Source organism: Heliangelus exortis, chromosome 11, assembly GCF_036169615.1.
Source record: "Heliangelus exortis chromosome 11, bHelExo1.hap1, whole genome shotgun sequence".
Classification (NCBI taxonomy): domain Eukaryota; kingdom Metazoa; phylum Chordata; class Aves; order Apodiformes; family Trochilidae; genus Heliangelus; species Heliangelus exortis.
In genome coordinates, this window is record NC_092432.1 from 2,494,110 (window position 1) to 2,510,887 (window position 16,778).

At 46.4% G+C, this 16,778-nt stretch overlaps 2 protein-coding genes and 1 long non-coding RNA gene across 5 annotated transcripts in view; 2 read left to right on the forward strand and 1 right to left on the reverse strand.

Annotated features, from left to right (window-relative positions):
* SLC24A1 (solute carrier family 24 member 1) lies at positions 1 to 13,065 on the reverse strand. 2 transcript variants are annotated; one of them, XM_071754153.1, is made up of 10 exons: positions 12,889 to 13,065; positions 11,556 to 12,608; positions 10,749 to 10,811; positions 9,680 to 9,788; positions 5,039 to 5,125; positions 3,200 to 3,300; positions 2,594 to 2,788; positions 2,134 to 2,223; positions 1,106 to 1,272; positions 1 to 407 (listed from the first exon to the last, which is right to left on the reverse strand). In XM_071754153.1, exons 2-10 carry the CDS (start codon positions 12,477 to 12,479, stop codon positions 158 to 160), a joined length of 1,986 nt encoding a protein of 661 aa, XP_071610254.1. In that variant the 5' UTR covers positions 12,480 to 12,608; positions 12,889 to 13,065; the 3' UTR covers positions 1 to 157. The 2 variants fall into 2 exon arrangements, with proteins under 2 accessions (XP_071610254.1, XP_071610255.1); XM_071754154.1 differs by lacking the exon at positions 12,889 to 13,065 and having other exon boundaries at positions 11,556 to 12,688.
* On the forward strand, positions 7,170 to 10,306 carry LOC139800744 (uncharacterized). Its single transcript, XR_011727899.1, has 4 exons — positions 7,170 to 7,396; positions 8,570 to 8,676; positions 9,157 to 9,203; positions 10,284 to 10,306. It is a non-coding gene; the product is annotated as an uncharacterized lncRNA (long non-coding RNA).
* INTS14 (integrator complex subunit 14) overlaps positions 10,340 to 16,778 on the forward strand; it is a 15,618-nt gene continuing 9,179 nt past the window's right edge. Inside the window, exons 1-5 of one of the 2 annotated variants that reach the window (XM_071754155.1) lie at positions 10,340 to 11,307; positions 12,811 to 12,971; positions 13,189 to 13,301; positions 15,195 to 15,580; positions 16,016 to 16,123. In XM_071754155.1, the coding sequence (XP_071610256.1) occupies positions 15,359 to 15,580; positions 16,016 to 16,123 (330 nt within the window). In that variant the 5' untranslated portion in view covers positions 10,340 to 11,307; positions 12,811 to 12,971; positions 13,189 to 13,301; positions 15,195 to 15,358. Of the gene's footprint in view, positions 11,308 to 12,810; positions 12,972 to 13,188; positions 13,302 to 14,729; positions 14,789 to 15,194; positions 15,581 to 16,015; positions 16,124 to 16,778 lie in introns of those variants that run through there. The other variant, XM_071754156.1, reaches the window with a different exon arrangement.

The window sequence follows — 16,778 nt, forward strand, 5'->3', positions numbered from 1 at the left end:
GAAACCACTTGAGATTTATTTGTTTAGAATGTTAAAGATATGTTATTCTCAGACTGTTACAATTCTGGTTGCTTTTTTTTCAGTAGAACAATTGCTGCTACCTTAAACTCCTTTTGATTTTGATGTATGCTTACACAGATACTGAAGTGTCCAGATGTCATACAGATACTGGGCAGGATATTATCTTGTCTTCTAGCATCACACTGATGATCAAAAACACAAAATAAAGACCAAACATAGTGAGCCCCAGCAGTTTGTTCATTTTCCATTTACATGCAGCTATTGAGATAATCACAAATAGGAGCATGAGAAAAAGGAGAACAATTGCACAAAACAAACCATTGCTACTGACTGCAACTGGACTGAGGCCGTTGATGACAGAATAAAGGAACCAAGGAACAGGCAAACTGTAAGTAAAGAAAAAGAAATTTAAATAAATAATTTAAGGCATTTCATTTTCAGCATCAGAACTAAGCAATTTTTCTAAACTGTTAAAGAGGAAAAACTGCATGATTGCACTTAGCATAAATCTAAAATTGATGTTTATGTCAAAACCTGCATTTAGCTAATACTTGCACCATCATAATGCAATCTAGGAATCTAAAAGTGTTTTTGAAATAGTACCTGTGAATTAAGTGTCTGCAACTCTCATAAAAAATTAAGTCCTGATGCTTTATTGATAAGAGCTACAGACACAGATACTGAGCCTTGTTTTAGTGGGATCTGAATGTTGGAGTAGCTGGCTAAGAATCTTCTCTGTAAATCTTTGTCATTAGCCAGAGGATTGCTGTGGTTTTTACTTGAAAAATCTGTAATTTTCTGTTGATTCAGAATTAGGTGAAGATCGTGGTACTTCTGTTTTGAGCTACTTAGCATTATCTCAGTGACCTAAGCTGTGCAACTTAATGCTCACTTTGAACTAAGTTATAAAAATCTGTCTTTCCTGACTAGATTGGGTTAAAAAAAAAAAAAAAAAAAAAAAAAAAAGGCAACTTGTCCAGGTCACCTTCATTTAATTACAGCTAAAATGAAAATAACTAAGACCCTGTTAGGAATCAACCCAGCTTGCTTTGTATTTCAGAAGAAAAGCATCTCTCATACTCACCCAACAGTGATATCAAAGATGTTGCTGCCTACAGAACTGGAGACAGCCATGTCACCTAAGCCTTTCCGTGCTACAATGACACTGGTGATGAGGTCAGGGATTGAGGTTCCTGCTGCCAGTATGGTCAACCCCATGATTTCCTCAGAGATCCCAATTGTTTCACCAACCTGATAAACACAAAGAAACTCAGGTAGGGTTGTTAGTTTTAGAACTCGGGATTTAAGCATTCTGTGCAGTCTCAGCTTTCATGCCATAAGTGAGTGAAAATATTTTAATCCCTTAAACTTAGTAGCTTTTTTCATAGGATTAAGAAGTTAAATTTCACTATGTGCATTGATCTCAGATTCACTCTGTAGCAGAGGGCAGCTGATCACAGTGTTGCCAGGACCAAGGAAGGTCAAGTCAGAGCACATCTCATTCTTCTGTCCCAAGTTTACCTCTTCTGGATGTCTCCTACAGTTCCCTCTCCAAATTTAACATCAGTTCTGCGTGATCCAAGAGCTTTGGGAAATGACAATCTGTGGATTTATGGCTTGATCAACTAGACAGAGAATGTGCAATCTATTGCTAAATACAAATTGTGTCTGATTCTACAAGATGCAAAGTATTACTTCCCAGAATGCCCAATGATCATTAAGGCAATGGGAGCTGAGATCATTTAGCAGCTTCCAGAATCAGAACCTGTGTTTTCCTAGAATTATAATTAGGTAAGGGATAGTTATGTTCTGCACAGAAGCATTCATCAACAAAAAGACAGTATGAAGATAAATCTTGACAGCACTTTCCTTTTCACTGGTGCACAAATTCCCTTGGAAGCTCTCAAAAAAGAATGACCCTCTTCAAATCGAAAAGAATGAAATGAAAATTCCCTTTTGGGTTCTAACAAACAAAGTTTCTACTGTTTTGATGGATGACTGCAGCTGTAATTTATCAGATAAAATGCCACAGTGATGTTGTTCCTCCTCTCTCTTTCTCCATCCACTTGCTCTGAAATGGTCTTACTCACAGAGAGAAAATAAACCTCTCACCTGGTGAGCCCACCACACCATGAGGTAAGAGAACACAGCAATCCAGATGATGGCTCCAAAAAACGTGATGACAAAGAATTTTTTTGAATCCTAAAATCAAGTTGGAAAAGAAAAAGATGAATTTTCAGAAAAACTGACAATCCTCAAAGAAAATAATTCACCTGAGACACTTCACTTTAATCAGTTGCTTTAAGCTAGCCCCTGGTCTCTCCAGTTGTATTTGGTTTTGTCAGCCTGAGGAGATGACCAGTACTTGAAAGTCTTTTCTGGTTTATTAAATTCAGTCTCTGGAACCACCCTGTGCTGCAGTGGGGGATCCTGTCCCACTCCCTGTGGCATTATCAGCACTTCAAGTATGCAAAGACTTTAGGTATGGAAAAATAGAACTGGGGGCTCTTGCTGAGTGGGAATCTATAGTTCAGTTAATGAATCCAGTAGCAGAAGGAAGATAGATTCTTACTGGGTTTCTGACATCAGGTATAGTGCTCCAGAGAGGGAAGACAATGGGAAAGAGGAAAAGGTAAATTGCTTGTTTTTTCCTAGTTTCTGGCCATTCAAGAGATAATGGCTCATCGTTTTCATCATCATCTGTGCTGTCATCATCACTGTCTTCCTCAGAGCTGCTGTCTTCTGAGGTATCACTGCCTGAAGAGGGCTGTAGACCAGGAGAGAAACAAAGGCAATATTTAGTGCACTGCTCACCATGGCCTCACCTTGGCAGAGGTCACATTTGTAGTGTGGATAAGGGCAGCCACAGCCCTCAGGACAAAATCCTGGTTTACCATATCTCAGCACTTGTATTATGTTAGCTAACTTCTGTCCCTTAGCTAGAACCAATTTTTAGATGGATTTCTGACACAAATGAAACATTTACTGTCTCTTTTTGAACCTTGCTTCATCAGAATAGAGCTGAATATGACACCAGTTGAAAGGAAGTTTTAGGAAACAAGAAGTTTGTACAGATTAACACAGAATACTCCAATCTTCCCTTATGTTCAAGTATCCCTCTGACCTCAGAAGAGCCATTTGAGGAGAAATTGAATGCCTACAATGCTGATTTAAATACCTGTCCATCCTGTGGTGTGTCTGCCTTCTGTTTGTCTTGGCTGAGTTCAGAGTCACTGGCAGGAGTTACCTGAATGCTGCTGGATGCCTTCTTCTCCTCTTCTGCTTGAAGTGATAAGAAAGAAATCTGGTTTTAGTCATCTTAGCATCAGGTTTGAGCTCTCCACAAGAACATATGGCATTTTGTGCTGAACCCACTCTGCCTGCCCAGGTTTGTCCTCTCTGACTCCTGAGGACTGTGATGAGTAAAAGCCAGGCAGAGCTGGCCCACCCAGCAGAGAACAATACCTTGATGCTCCTGTGACCTTCTGTCTGAAACTGCTGTAAAAAGCACAAGAGTAACAACAGGGAAATGCTAATTATCTGATCTACTACTCCTGAGCATATCTCAGTTTCAGTCTGGATTCTGAAGATCTTTTTTAAGCCATCCTTAGAAGCCAGGAAGGATGTAAAGCTTTGCTTTCCACTTTTTTCTACTGGAGCACAGCATTCCCAGGGAACTGATACTCTTCAAGACTTCTGAGAAATATCTGTTAGGTGCTGCCAGACTTTAATCACTTGGTAAGTGTTCAAATGCAAATAGGAAAGTGCTGACATACAAGTGTCCTCTGTGCTGTTCCTCTGTTAACCTGCATAGCCAAGAGGGACACAGAAAACTGTGCAGAAAAAAAAGTGTAGAAATATGGAAAATGCTGAGGTGAGAGGGAGCCTGGTTCTCTGTTCAGCCACAGCAAGGGCCCTTTTCAGACTGCTGCAGTTTAAGCTGGGGGATCCCCTCCATCCTGTCAAGTCAGTAGGATCATGTTATCCCAGGAATTTTTCCAGGGTGGGGTGTTACAGGGTATCTTGCTCTGAACAGGGTACATTGCAGCCTCACGACTGCACTAGGGAGCAAGTGCAGAGGGGAGATTTTCAGGGATGCATTTTCTCAGTGGGTGCTCTTTGGGATTTCTGAGACCAGGCTTTCACGTGGGATGCTTTCAAAGTGGGACAGTGATAACCTTTTTGGGACATTCAGGCCTTACCTATGAACCAACAAAATTTGTGGCAGGGAGTAAAAATTCACCATTCAGTGAAGTCAGTGTGGAGCTGGTAAGCTGCAGCAAGAATTTCTTTGTTTGTTAAACTGTGTACTCCTCCAGTTTGGTCTCGTTGAGACAGCTGAGGCTCAGTGTTGTGAGGTGCTCAGGTGAGTGCTGTGCTGTGGGAAAGTGCTGCTAGAGGTGGGAACTTGCCCACAGAATGTTGTTTGTGTGCCAGACACTCCAGCCCCACTGACAGCACAGGCCAGCTGCTACCTGGGAACCAGCTCAGAAAGCCTGTGGATCAGTAGTGATATAGAAAAAAAATCAAACCTATTAAAAGAAAAGGGAGTATGCAGAGATCCTTAGAGTTGGCAGAGATGGAATCAGTGTGGTTTTTTTCTGGAGGAATCTTCCAGGCTCTTCTGTAAATGTGCCAAATTTCCTGGCTAAAATGAAGGTACTTTGTTTAGATTGACATCTCATTTGCAGGGTCTCCCGAAGATCAGCAGCTCACAACTGCTGTCTAATGACCTGACTTCCCCTCTCCTACCCTTCTGCTGGCAATTTACACTCCATCCTTGCAGCAGGCTCTGTTTGGATGCTATCTCCCTAACCCCTCCTGTGGGGATGGCTTTTATTGCCCACTTTTACCATGCATCAATTGATGTTTGCTGTGTTGTTACAGCAGCCATCTGTGACCAGGAATAACAGAAAATCTGTGTTTGACCGTAGTGTTTCTTTGCCAGCCCTTGGGTGTTGAGTGCTGGGAAGGTGAGGGACTGCAGAGCAAATCTCTTGACTCTTCTTGCACTCACCTTCTGGTTTTGATCCTTGTCCATTCGGAGCCTCTACTTTGGCCTTGGTTATGGTGCTCATCATGTCCACTCTGTCTTTAAATTTTGCTGTGGGTCAGGAAAGTTTCATTTTTCAGCAGCTGTCAGCTCTGCAAAACCCTCCTTTATGTGCCTCCCCCCAACACACACACACACACACACACTCTTGTGCTATTCCTCTTGCACAGGCTGCATTCAACACTGACCTGTGAGTTGTCTTTTTGGCTGTAGCTCTAGGGTTTTGGCTGCTGTTAGTTGTTGTATTTTAATGCTCAGTGTTATGGCAATTATGCCAGCAACTTGGCATGTAACTAATACTTTCCTATTGAAAAAGAGAATCTAGGGGGGAGATAAATCCTTTCCAGTTCAGTAATATGGGGTTTATCTGTACTTCATAGAAAGCAAATGCAGAGAGAACAAAGGAGGAGTTTCAATGCAATGTCATTTTGTTCCCAAAGGACTATTATTTTTTTCAGGCTAGATTATGTGCAAGCTAAAAATGACACCTTCCTTCTGTCACGTGGCTGCTGAAGAGGCTTCACTGTGCTGCTTACTGATGGTAAGGAAAAATAACAAATCTTTTGTATTCCACTTCTCTGCCTTTTTGGTTGGTTGGTTTGGTTTACAGGTGAAACGGTGTGTCTTTGTAGCTAGGTGTTGTGCTCAAATAGCTGAACTCCTGCTCTCCCTGACAGTGAGCAAGTCAGCTGCTGACTGAAAAGCCTGATTTGCTCTGATCTGTATCAGGCTGATAGAGGCAGGTGATGGGTAGGCAACTGCCTGCCCAGAGACTGAGCTGAGTGACACAGGGTTTGCACATGGGCAGTAGCCGTAAGAAATTGGCTGTGCTGGGCTTGTGTGTGAAGCTGTAAATTAATTTCCTCTGATAGTTTGATCACACTGATTTAATCTACTGTACTGTCAACTGTGCAGCCAGAATGTGCTGCTGTCATTTGCCTCAAGGGCATGGCCCTGTCACTGTAGTCATCACCATGATGCTGAGTTAATAGAAGTAGCAGGGCTGGGCCCCTGAGCCATGCAGGCAGAGCTGCTGTTCTAAGCTGAACCTTGTGAAAACCAGCAGCCTCTGGTAAAAGCCCAATAACTGGGACTGGCTCAGACATTGGGGCTTCTGGGAACAAATCCTGCTCTGGTGTGGTTCCTGTTGCTGTCAGACAAACATTTCTCACCTAGTGGGATTTCCACTGGCTGCTAGAAAAGATGAAGAGAGATGGAATGATGAGCTCTTCTCCTTCCAAAGGCTGGGGGGCACCACAGAGCCTGACTCTCCCATGCTCCTTGTCAAACCCAAAGTCCACCGGAAGGGATGGGAAGCACTTTGCTTTGCTCCTGCTCTGCTGATGCTAAGCATAATCATGCCCATTGGTGCAGAGCAATGAAGAGGTGACCTTTTGCTCCAAGTCTCCTCTAACCACTGGGCAATGCATCTTTTCTGTTCAGCTTTTACCAGAAGCTGTTGCAAAAGCTTCTGTCAGCAGGGTCAGGGCGGTCAGGCTCAGCCTGGAAGAGATTATATAAATTGGAGCTCCTGGCTTCCTGCCCTTCCCTGGGCTGCAGCCGACCCCAGTGGAGCCTCTGAGCATCTCTGTCAGGATAAACAGATTAGGTCCAGGCCACTCTCCAGTTCTCATGAGATCAGCTTCATTTTGAAAGCTGCTAATTCCTCTGACACACGTTTCATGCAGGATGGGCTGAGATTGGAGGAAGAGGTGGCTCTAAGCTGGGCAGATCTGTGGTCAGCACTGGGGAGGTAGGAGGGCAGGGCAGTGTGTGCTGCATGGGGGTCTGTGGTGCTGCCTCCTCCCTGGGGACTGCAGTCCCTGCCTGTGTCCAGGGGCCCTGAGGTGATCTTCAGGAAGATTTTTGTCCTGTGGATTGACAGCATCCAGGCTGCACTAAAGGTGGCAGCTGAGTTCCTACCCTGAGTTTTGCTCTGGCTGTTTAATTAATTCTTTGGCTCTCTCATTTAATCTAACAGGACTTACATGAACAGCAGAAAGGATTATTTTTTTCTTTAAAATTTGGCACGTAGGAGGATTTGTAGATTCCGCTGTATAAAAGTAGAAGTAAAAAAAAAAATAATTTCATGTTTCCTTTTGCCCCTTGGTATCTTTGTTCTCTTAAGAGGAGTGATTGAATGCTAATGAAGCAAGGAGAAACCGTAGCTGCCTTCAGTCTTCTATCTCAGCTCTGTTCTGCAGCACTGCCAGCTGCTCTGGGCTGCTCTCATTTCCACAATCCTTAGCTGGTTAACTGGGACATGCTGAGAGCAGACAGCTCTGACAACCTTGCTGCTGGAGCCTTTCTCTTCATTCAAAAGTAAAAGTAGGTTTCTGTCTTCTTCCCTGTATGACTGGAGTTTAAAGACTAATCCGATTATGAAACTGAAGGCTCAGAAACGAGCCTCAGGTTTTCCAAAATTCTTATTCCCTTCCATTGCCCCACAGCTCCCTCTGGTGTTGGAAGAGCTTGACAAGATCTCGAAAAGATCTCAGGCTCTGCTTCTGCACACTTTGACAAAGTGGAGAAAAGACCAGCTTTTTGTTTTGGGGTTTTTTGTTGGTTTTTTGTTTGTTTGTTTGTTTTTAGTCACTTTGAAAAGAAAATATTCTTTCAAAATTTTAAGTTAGGATGCAATGTAAATATTTGAACTTCTGAAGTAAACCCCAAGTCTCCTTTAGACAGAGAAAAGAACTTAAATAAGGAAACCTTCCCCATGAAGAAGATCTCAAACGAACAGAAATGAACCATTCTGAACTTAATACACTCAGTAGCATTATTATAGTAAAAAGTCTGAAAAAAACCCAACTACTTGGAGAGACAGTAGCTCAGCCTCGCATCGTCCCTGCTGTGAGCATGAGGCTGCGGTACCCATGGTCACACTCCCATCTAGTGGCTGCCGAGTACAGGCGCTCAGGCTCTGCCTGGCAGGAAGGAGGGAAAGTTGACTTTCAGAGAAGTTCCCCAGTCCCATTTCTTCAGTTATCACAAGTCGGGGCGCTACCAGCTGCTTTAGCAGGGCCAGGGGTTTGCAACTGCCCTGAAACCCCCCCGGCAGTGAGCTCTGGGCTAGGGCAGCACTGGAGCTGGTAACCTCAGGTCCCCACAGCTTCAGCTGAGGTCCCAGGGTTTCACCAAGCTGAGGACATCAGCCTGGGGTGGGCAGATGCTGCACAAAGATATTTAGAGGTGCAGGGTGGATGGGAAGGTGCTGGAGGGTTTCTGAGAGGCAGCAGTCCCCTAGGTATGGTACTTTCTGATGCTAAAGGCAGTGGCATCATGGCCTCTTGTAAGTTTTTGGTTTTATTCTTGTGTTGTTGATACCATATTTCAGGGCTTACAGAAAGGAAGAGCAATAGAGCAAACTGTGATGAATCTGGCCCTTGTTAGGCTGCTGGTAGTAATATGATGGGTGCCTTCACTAAAATCTATCAAAGTGGACACTTTTCTGTCTTGCTGTCCTTATCAAGCTTTCTTTGTTCCCTCAATCAGTTTGTGCAGCTGGGATTCTGATCTGGAGAGTCCTTTTTGTAACCTCTGTGACAGACATGAGAGGTGTTGATCTGCTTAGCTTCAATCTCTTCTTGAATGGACAACAGGTAATCTCTTTAGAACAAGTAGGGCAGTGGAGGGGTGGGACATGTGCTGAGCTAGGGAAGAAAATATAAAAACCTATCTTTTCAATATGCTTCACTACTTCTTGCAAAATGAACCTCCACAGTTTGGCTTCAAGCTGATACAAAGCAGGATGCTAAAAGTTTGTACACAAAGACCCTGGGTCTGTCTGGAGATGTGGTGTCTCTGCCCCCTGGGTAGTTTAGAGGTGTCCTAGTCCAGAGCTGATCAGCCCTTGGCCCTGGGGAGGTGCCCCACTACCTGCAAAGTGCTGTGGGTCCAGTTTCCTGTGGTAGTGATGATAGCACAGGGTTGTTTTAGTCAGTGTGCTGGTGTAAAGCACATGCAGATTGCCCAACCATCATAACTGGAACCTGCTGAGTGGTTTTAGATCTCAGCTGGGATTTTAACCACTGTCAGAAAGACAATTTCTTCAAGGGTTTTAACTTCTTTTCCCTCCTCAGGTGTATGCCTTGTGAGGAGCTGTGTGCACAGCTGGGAAGGTGCATAGGTAAGGAGGTCTCCCTGTGTTCATTTCCCTGTTATAAATGAGGCTATCAGGTTGAACAAGAAATGTAGTGAGCATTGAATGCTGTTGCTCCAAGGCTGAGTTAAGAAGAGGCAGGAGGAGGTGACATGCTGTGAGCTGGAGGAAGCCTCTCACTCATGCTGCTCCCCAGCAGCAGCAGCTGCTCCACATGCCCTCATCCTCCCCCCAGCAGCAGCACAGCCACCACAGCAGCAACCAATTTGTCACAGGCAAAGTGGACAGGGCAGGGCCAGAGGATATGAGGTGTTTGTCCTTGAGATCAGGAAGGGGACATCCCTGGCACTGGAGGGACCCCCCGACCCCTCTGGCACTCCAGGCTGCATTTCAAGGAGGAGCTGCTGCTCCCTGACACACAAACACTGCATTCCCAGTTAAACTGCTCTCTGCACTCAGGACTGCAACACCCCAAGTCCCTCAGGGGTGGAGCATTCACTCACCTTCTGCCAGGGGGTCCAGGGTGTGGATCATGAGCTGGAAGATGGTGCTGCGCATTTGGCTGTTGTGTAGGGAGGCTGAGCTGCTGCCCCTCTGTAAGGCTGCTGGAGGCTATGGAAAGGCACAATGCAGCTGTCAGGAGCAGTTTTCTCCTCAAAACATTTCCCCCCTTCGTTCCCCTCTGCCCTGGGAGTTGCATTTCTATGGGATTTGATCTCCCCAACCCATGGATTATAAACAGGCTCTGTGTTCCAGGTCCCAGGGTTGCTGTCAGTACCCACCTCTCACAGCTCTTGGGGTACCAGGCCAGCCCATCCTTAGATAAGTGCAGTGGGGTCATGGGGACTCAGCACTGATGCAATGTTCTTATAAATTACAATAATCAAAGCATGCAGTGCTTTTAGTCATGACCTTGCTAAGAACTGTGTAGATTTATATCCTGCTAAAAGCTAATGCTGCAGCCATGCCAAGTGTCCTGACTTAGCTCAAAAGCTCTGGTGCTCTGTTCATGTAGTCAACACCAGAGCTTTTGACTGCACAATAATTAGTACAGGTAGGTTAAGTGCATAAAGGAACAATTTGAGTAACTCCTGCTATGTTACACAGACATGAAGCACTGCATCAGGCAGTGAAAAAGAGTCAGCAGTTTAACCAGAAGCAGAGGAAAGAGCTCTTCAGTGTTCACTAAGGGTAAGGACAGGCTCCACCAGCCTTTGCTTTGGGAGCTCAGGAGGAAAATGAGCCATGAAACCAGGTAAGAAAAGTCATACTCTGAATTTCTTTTTGCCTGTTTAAAGCATAAAATGAATAGCTAGTTAAATCCTCTTGGGAAGCCTGAGCTGTCTGTTAAATTTTACAAAAATTCCTTTGAGGTCACAACTCAGCCAAGTGTCCTCTTAAGTAAGCTGTGGACATTGTGCCAAGCACACCTGTTTGTTTTGGTTTTTTTTGCACGACCTGGATTTGGTCCAGGTTTTTTGACACAGAAGTCAACACCTTTATTCCCAGCCTTACATGGGGAGGGGTTAAAATACAACAACTTCATCTCCCTGTGAAGTTGCTTAGACCTACCTCCAGCTTCTTCCCATCTGCTGCCTTCTTTGTTCCATCAGCTGCAGCTGCCCCACTGCTCCTCTGCATGCAAGTGAGAACAAAAACAACTGAACACCACTCCTGCTTCTCCTGCTTTGTCAGGATACTGTTGACAGCTCTGCAAGGACAGCTAACACAAATGGCTGTGCCTGGATGCCACTGAAAAAGCCTCAGCCAGGTCATCTCCTTAAAACCATGTGGCCTCCAAGAGAAGCAGGGTTCTACCCACAGCTCCTCAGTGAGGATTCAGGTACCTGAAAGTGGCCTTAAATGATTCCTGCAGATACAGGCAGACTTCACCCCAAACACCTGTATCCTGATTTTCTAGCAGAGAGTGAGGGAAGGTGCAAAGAGGTATTTTTCTTGTCTGCAAGAGGCTTGGACAGTGCCTCTTATTATTCTCTATTTAACACAGAATTTTCCAGTCGTGTTCCCAGACTAACAATGTGTGCCTCTGCAGGACTGGTTTTTTGGATATTTTGGAAAATTCTTTGCAACAACTGAGTGAGCAAAACCCCACACAGGTCTTTGAAAGCAGGTAAGTGACCACAACAGATATCTTCAGTAGTTCCAAGGCTGGAACTCTCTTCTAGTGGTGTTCTCTAATTTCTTAGAATCTCTACTATCTAGATTGCATTACCCTGATTTTACAGCCATAATTATTGACCAGTACCTGCATCCTGAGCTTTTGTTTGAACATTTTGAAGGAGATGCAGTTTTTTTCTTTGTGGTTTACGCTGCAAGAAATTACTTCCAACTCGCCCCCTCAACAACAAGGCCACCAACCTTCCTCGTGTGCTCTGCTGGTGTTGCCTGCACAGCATTTAGCTTCTTGCTCAGCTCCTGCTTCACCCATTGCTCCAGGGACACGTTGTGTTTCATAGTGAACACATAGGTGGCATAGGCAGTCAGTAAAAGGAGGCTTTCCCACCAGTCGATGACACTGTCTAGGAAAAACAGGATGAGCATCAGTAAGTCTACAATGTAGAAGGAGATGTCTCTAAACAGGGGCCACCATGTCAGGTGGAGAATCTCCCTGGAGAAGAGGGCACAGGTGCCAATGACAAAGAGGATGTTAAAGACTGCTGAGCCCACAATGGTACCGATGCCCACGTTGCTGTGTGAGATGAAGACGCCTATGAGGGAGGTGAAGAGTTCTGGTGCTGATCCACCTGCTGCCATGAAGGTGGCTCCAGCCACGTCTTCAGAGATCCCCAGCTTCTCTGTGATCACTCCCAAAGCAGGGACAAAATACTCATCACACACTATGGCCAAGGCCACAAACACATACATCATGCCAAAGATGTGAAGGACAACCCACCCTTGCCTGCGTTCTTCCACGCTGAACAGGTCCTTGGGATACTCTCCTTTGGATTCATGGGGTGGCTTTCCCTCTGGGTAGCTTTCACTGCCATTTTCTCTCTGTGGTGGTGTATCCAGTGATGTTGTGATGGGCACAGAGGGCTCAGGATTCACGTACACACAGTGCTTTATTTGGGGTGCTGCTGTGATGTTGCCTGTCGTGGCAGTCTTGTTGCTGGAGAGGTCTCTGGAGGTCACTTTGACAGGGCCCAGGGGCTGGGGGGCTCTGTGTGGTGCCTGAAGGGCAGAGGGGCTGAGCTGGAGCTGATAGAGAGAGAGGAGCAACACTATGGCAAGCAAGAAGAAAATTCTTTTCCAGTGTAGCAGTCTTCTCCGTGGTAAATGCATTTCCTAGAGGTTAAAAAAATCAGCTGTTTCTAGAAGTCACTGCAGACTTCCCTTATCAGCAGTTTGCACTTATCTCCACCATTGGAGTTTCTGTCTGATCTTAAGCATCAGGAGTGAAACAGTTGAATCCTGCAAAAGAAAATCTGGTGTAAATAGTCAAGTACTGCAACTTCCCACTGAGTGGGTGACATTTACTGTTAAACACTGCTGGGCTGCTTTTCTATTTTGCAGTAAGAAGTAATGGACTTAAATGAGTAAAGACAGATCTAGGTTCAGGCTTCAGGTTTTTTGAGTTTTTCTTTTTTTTGGTTTTGTTTGTTGCCTCTTACAGGTCAGCTCCTGATCCACTCCTTTCTCACTGCCTGGGCTGTTCCAGTCTGAAGCAACCAAACAAAGCTCCACAGCTTACCTTCCAAAGATGCTGCCCAAGAGGAAGAGGAGTACCAAGGGCTGGGTGTTGTGCTGAAGGCTTCTTTGACACTTCACAGCCAGGTGGGAGATGCTGTTGCAGGGAGATGCAGATGAAAATGATCCCATTGTCACAAAGCCTCAGCTGGCAAAGTTCTAATACAAGAGGGGGTCAGGTGTGAAGGACATCACTGGAGGAATGGCCAATCCAGTGTAATACCTGCAGTCATTAAGAAGATTAAATAGTGTCATATAGATTTGGATCTATCTCTGAAGCCAATATCTTTGTGTGCTGCCACAGGTTGTTCTCAGGACCAGGGCAGCTGATTATCTGCAGCACAAACTACCAGATGAGAGCACCAAGCCATGAAACCTGCATCATTCTCCCAGGAGCTGGGGAAGGGAGCAGCCCAGGTAAATCACTCAGCACCTCTGCACGGAGCAGTGGTCCTAAACCAGGCAATTTGCATGTAGCTCTTCATTTTCATAGAATCACAGAATTTTCAGGGTTGGAAGGGACTTTTAAGATCATCCAGTTCCAAACCCCTGCCATGGATCAGAACCTCCCACCAGATCAGGTTGCTCAGAGCCCTCTCCAGCCTGGTCTTAAAAACTTCCAGGGATGGATGGGGCTCCCACCCCCTCTCTGGGCAACCTGTGCCAGGGTCTCACCACCCTCATGGGGAAGAACTTCTTCCTAACTTCCAATCTAAGTCTCCCCACCTCTAGTTTGAATCCATCCCCCATGTCCTATCACCCCCTGACAGCCTCAGAAGTCCCTCCCCAGCTTTCCTGCAGCCCCTTCAGATACTGGAAGGTCACAATAAGGTCTCCTTGGAGCCTTCTCCTCTCCAGACTGGATAAACCCAATTCTCTGAGTCTCTCCTCACAGGAGAGGTGCTCCAGCCCTCTGAGCATCCTCATGGCCCTCCTCTGGACACACTCCAGCACCTCCATCTCTTGTAATAGGAGCTCCAGAACTGGATTCAGACTCCAGGTGTGGTCTCAGGAGAGCAGGGTAGAGGGGGAGAATCCCCTCCCTTGAGCTGCTGGCCCTTCTCCTGATGCAGCCCAGGATCTGGTTGGCTTTCTGGGCTGAAGTGCACACTGATGGCTCATCTTGAGCTTCTCATCCACCAGCACCCCCAAGTCCTTTTCCTCAGGCACCTCATAGGGCTGACAGCCCAGACAAGCAGCTCTGCTCTTCTTTGCCACAAGAGGAGGCCACTCAGCAATGCCAGAGGGAGGTTTAAAACTCATTCCTGGAAAAATCCCCTCAGCTCCTCTACAACAGCCACGGAGGCAGAAGGGGCTGTGCAGGGCCTGGTTCCTCTCTGGCAGAACAGCCTGAGGATGTGGCTCCTTTTTGCTCGTGGCACTCCAGTGCAGCTTTGCAGATGGAGGAATAAGAGCCCTGGCTAAAATGGTCACAAAAATCCACCCAGCAGAGGTACTGAGGGGAGATAGAAAACAATGATTTGAGAACTTTCACAGCAAACTGTTGTTTCAGTGGACAGCTTCACAGGGGTACGTCCTTGAGAAAGAGTTCAGTGAACTTCCTCACCCTTCCCCTCAGATTTGCAGAGCTGGGAGGAAGAGGAGGAGGATGATGAGGAGGAGGAGATGCACAGGGACACTTCCACAAACCCTTTCTTTCTCTTGAGTCCTTCCCCGCAGTACCGGCATCTAACGGAACGGCTTTCCATCATCTATGTCTCCTGCTTTTAGTGAGGAAAATACCGTTTTTTTGGTTTTTTTCCCCCATAGCTACAGCCTTTTTGTGTGTGTGGAAATGATGCCCCCTGAGGGGCTCTCTGGAGCTGCTCCCGGCCCTTTCCCGCCTCGGCCCTCGCGTTCCGGGGGGGACGCTTTGAGCGCCGGACCCATGGCGGCAGGGCGGGGTGAGCCACACCGTTTCCCTTCCCCCTCTTCTCTCACCTCCCGGAGACCCCCGGGGGGCTGCGGATCAGACCCCGCTGAGGAGAAAATCTCGGGAGGGAGCGGAGGGGGCTCGGGAGAGAGCTCTTCGGCCCTCGGGGTGTCCCCACCGCTCCCTTTTCCCCCCTCGAGTCTCAGCCCGGGCCGCGCTCCATTCCCGGGCCTGAGGAGCCGATCGGAGACGCTGCGTGCGCGTCGGGAGCGGCTCTGGCGGCTTAAATCTGCCCTAAATTCCCCCCCAAACTCCCTCGTGTGAAGAGGGCGAGAGGGGAATTCCTCCTTCCCTGCTGCCTGGCGGGGTGAGGGGGAGAGGCCGAGCCTCAGCACTGCCGCTTCCATAACCCTGCGGGACCTTTTCCTTCCCCTTAGGGCATCCCCCTTCTCCGTGGCTGTAGCCCAGAGGAGCAGCTCCATCATCATCAATCATCATCATCATCATCATCATCATCATCATCATCATCATCATCATCATCATCATTATCATTATCATCATCATCATCATCATCATCATCATCATTATCATCATCATCATCATGCCGACGGTGGTGGTGATGGACGTGTCGCTCTCCATGACCCGGCCGGTGTCGGTGGAGGGTTCCGAGGAGTACCAGAGAAAACATTTGGCAGTCCACGGGCTGACCATGCTCTTCGAGCACATGGCGACCAACTACAAGCTGGAGTTCACGGCCCTGGTGGTGTTTTCCTCTCTCTGGGAGCTGATGGTGCCCTTTACAAGAGACTACAACACGCTGCAGGTAGGGTGCCAGACCCACAAAAGCACTGAGGTGTCAGGAGTTGCTTCTGAATCACTGACAAGTTAAAGTTGCTCTCTGACACCTGGGAGGATTTTCTAAACTCAGTGTTTCACGTTAGACATTGCTTCAAGTTTTTACTTTATTGCTTCTTTGAGATATGCAAAAGATTTTTTTTTTTCCTCTGAAAAAACTGTGTTTACAATATTGTAAGTCTGCTTTTGTTGCTGCCTCACAATACCATCCACTAGTTCTTAGATTTTTTATTTTTTTTTTCCAAACTTGCCACATCACATTTCAGAGCCCAGCAGTTTGCATTGTGTTAAAATGCAAAGCAAACAGAACCCTGAAGAACTCTTCTCTGTTTCCTTGTAGCAATATTTCACCCAGCAATGACAGGAGTTGTTTTTTTGTTTGTTTGTCTTTTTTTTGTTACAGGAAGCCCTGAGTAACATGGATGATTATGACAAAACCTGTTTAGAGTCAGCTCTGCTGGGGGTTTGCAATATTGTCCAGCAGGAATGGGGAGCAGCAATTCCTTGCCAGGTACCACTCATAATCACTCTCCTTAAGATCTAGTGTGTACTTACTACTCCTTGTAAGCTCCAGCAGGAAATGTAAATGCAGTTGGGAAACTGAATTCTCTCAGGCACAGGAAGACAAAGAGTTGTTTGGGTACATCTGGGAGATGAACAGAAGGGAGTCTTTGTTGGATATTCAGCAGCAGCAAAGCAGAATGCTTCCTCTCCAGTCTGTTATTGCAGTGGATTATAAAACCTGACCCCAGAGCACTGTTCTGGAGGACTGACATTCAGTCTGGATGCAATCTTCTCTCCCAGGAGCCTCAGTTGGTTTGGAAGGGATGCAGAAAAAGTGCATTTCTTCTCTGGTACCTGATGATTTCCAGGGCCTGTAACCATTCCAGGTCTCAACCAAGAGCTTGGGACTGCAGCTGGGTGGGTGTTGATGTCTTCTTTCCCTAACCAGGCACCCACACACTCCTGCCAAGCCCTTGCAGCTCTCAGCCTTCTGGATTTGCTGCCTCTGATGGCAAATTCTGCTTTTAGCCCTCAGTTCTCTGAGACACTTAAGAGCCTGTTCCTCTTTGGGTTAGGACTGAAGTTCAGTAATTTTGCAGAGCTGGGAAGCTCTGTCATGCAGCATTCCCTGAGGAGAAAAAGGAGAGAGGTTGATTGCCAGG

What these genes read in the sequence shown, in the direction of transcription:
- SLC24A1 (XM_071754153.1), bottom strand. Translation starts at nt 12,479, where the DNA reads ATGCATTTACCACGGAGAAGACTGCTACACTGGAAAAGAATTTTCTTC. An exon ending in CCTGGACCCCCTGGCAGAAG is followed by an intron (nt 5,126 to 9,679) that starts GTGAGTGAATGC and finishes CCTGACCCACAG; the next exon opens with CAAAATTTAAAGACAGAGTG. An exon ending in ACAAGGATCAAAACCAGAAG is followed by an intron (nt 3,301 to 5,038) that starts GTGAGTGCAAGA and finishes CACTTCAAGCAG; the next exon opens with AAGAGGAGAAGAAGGCATCC.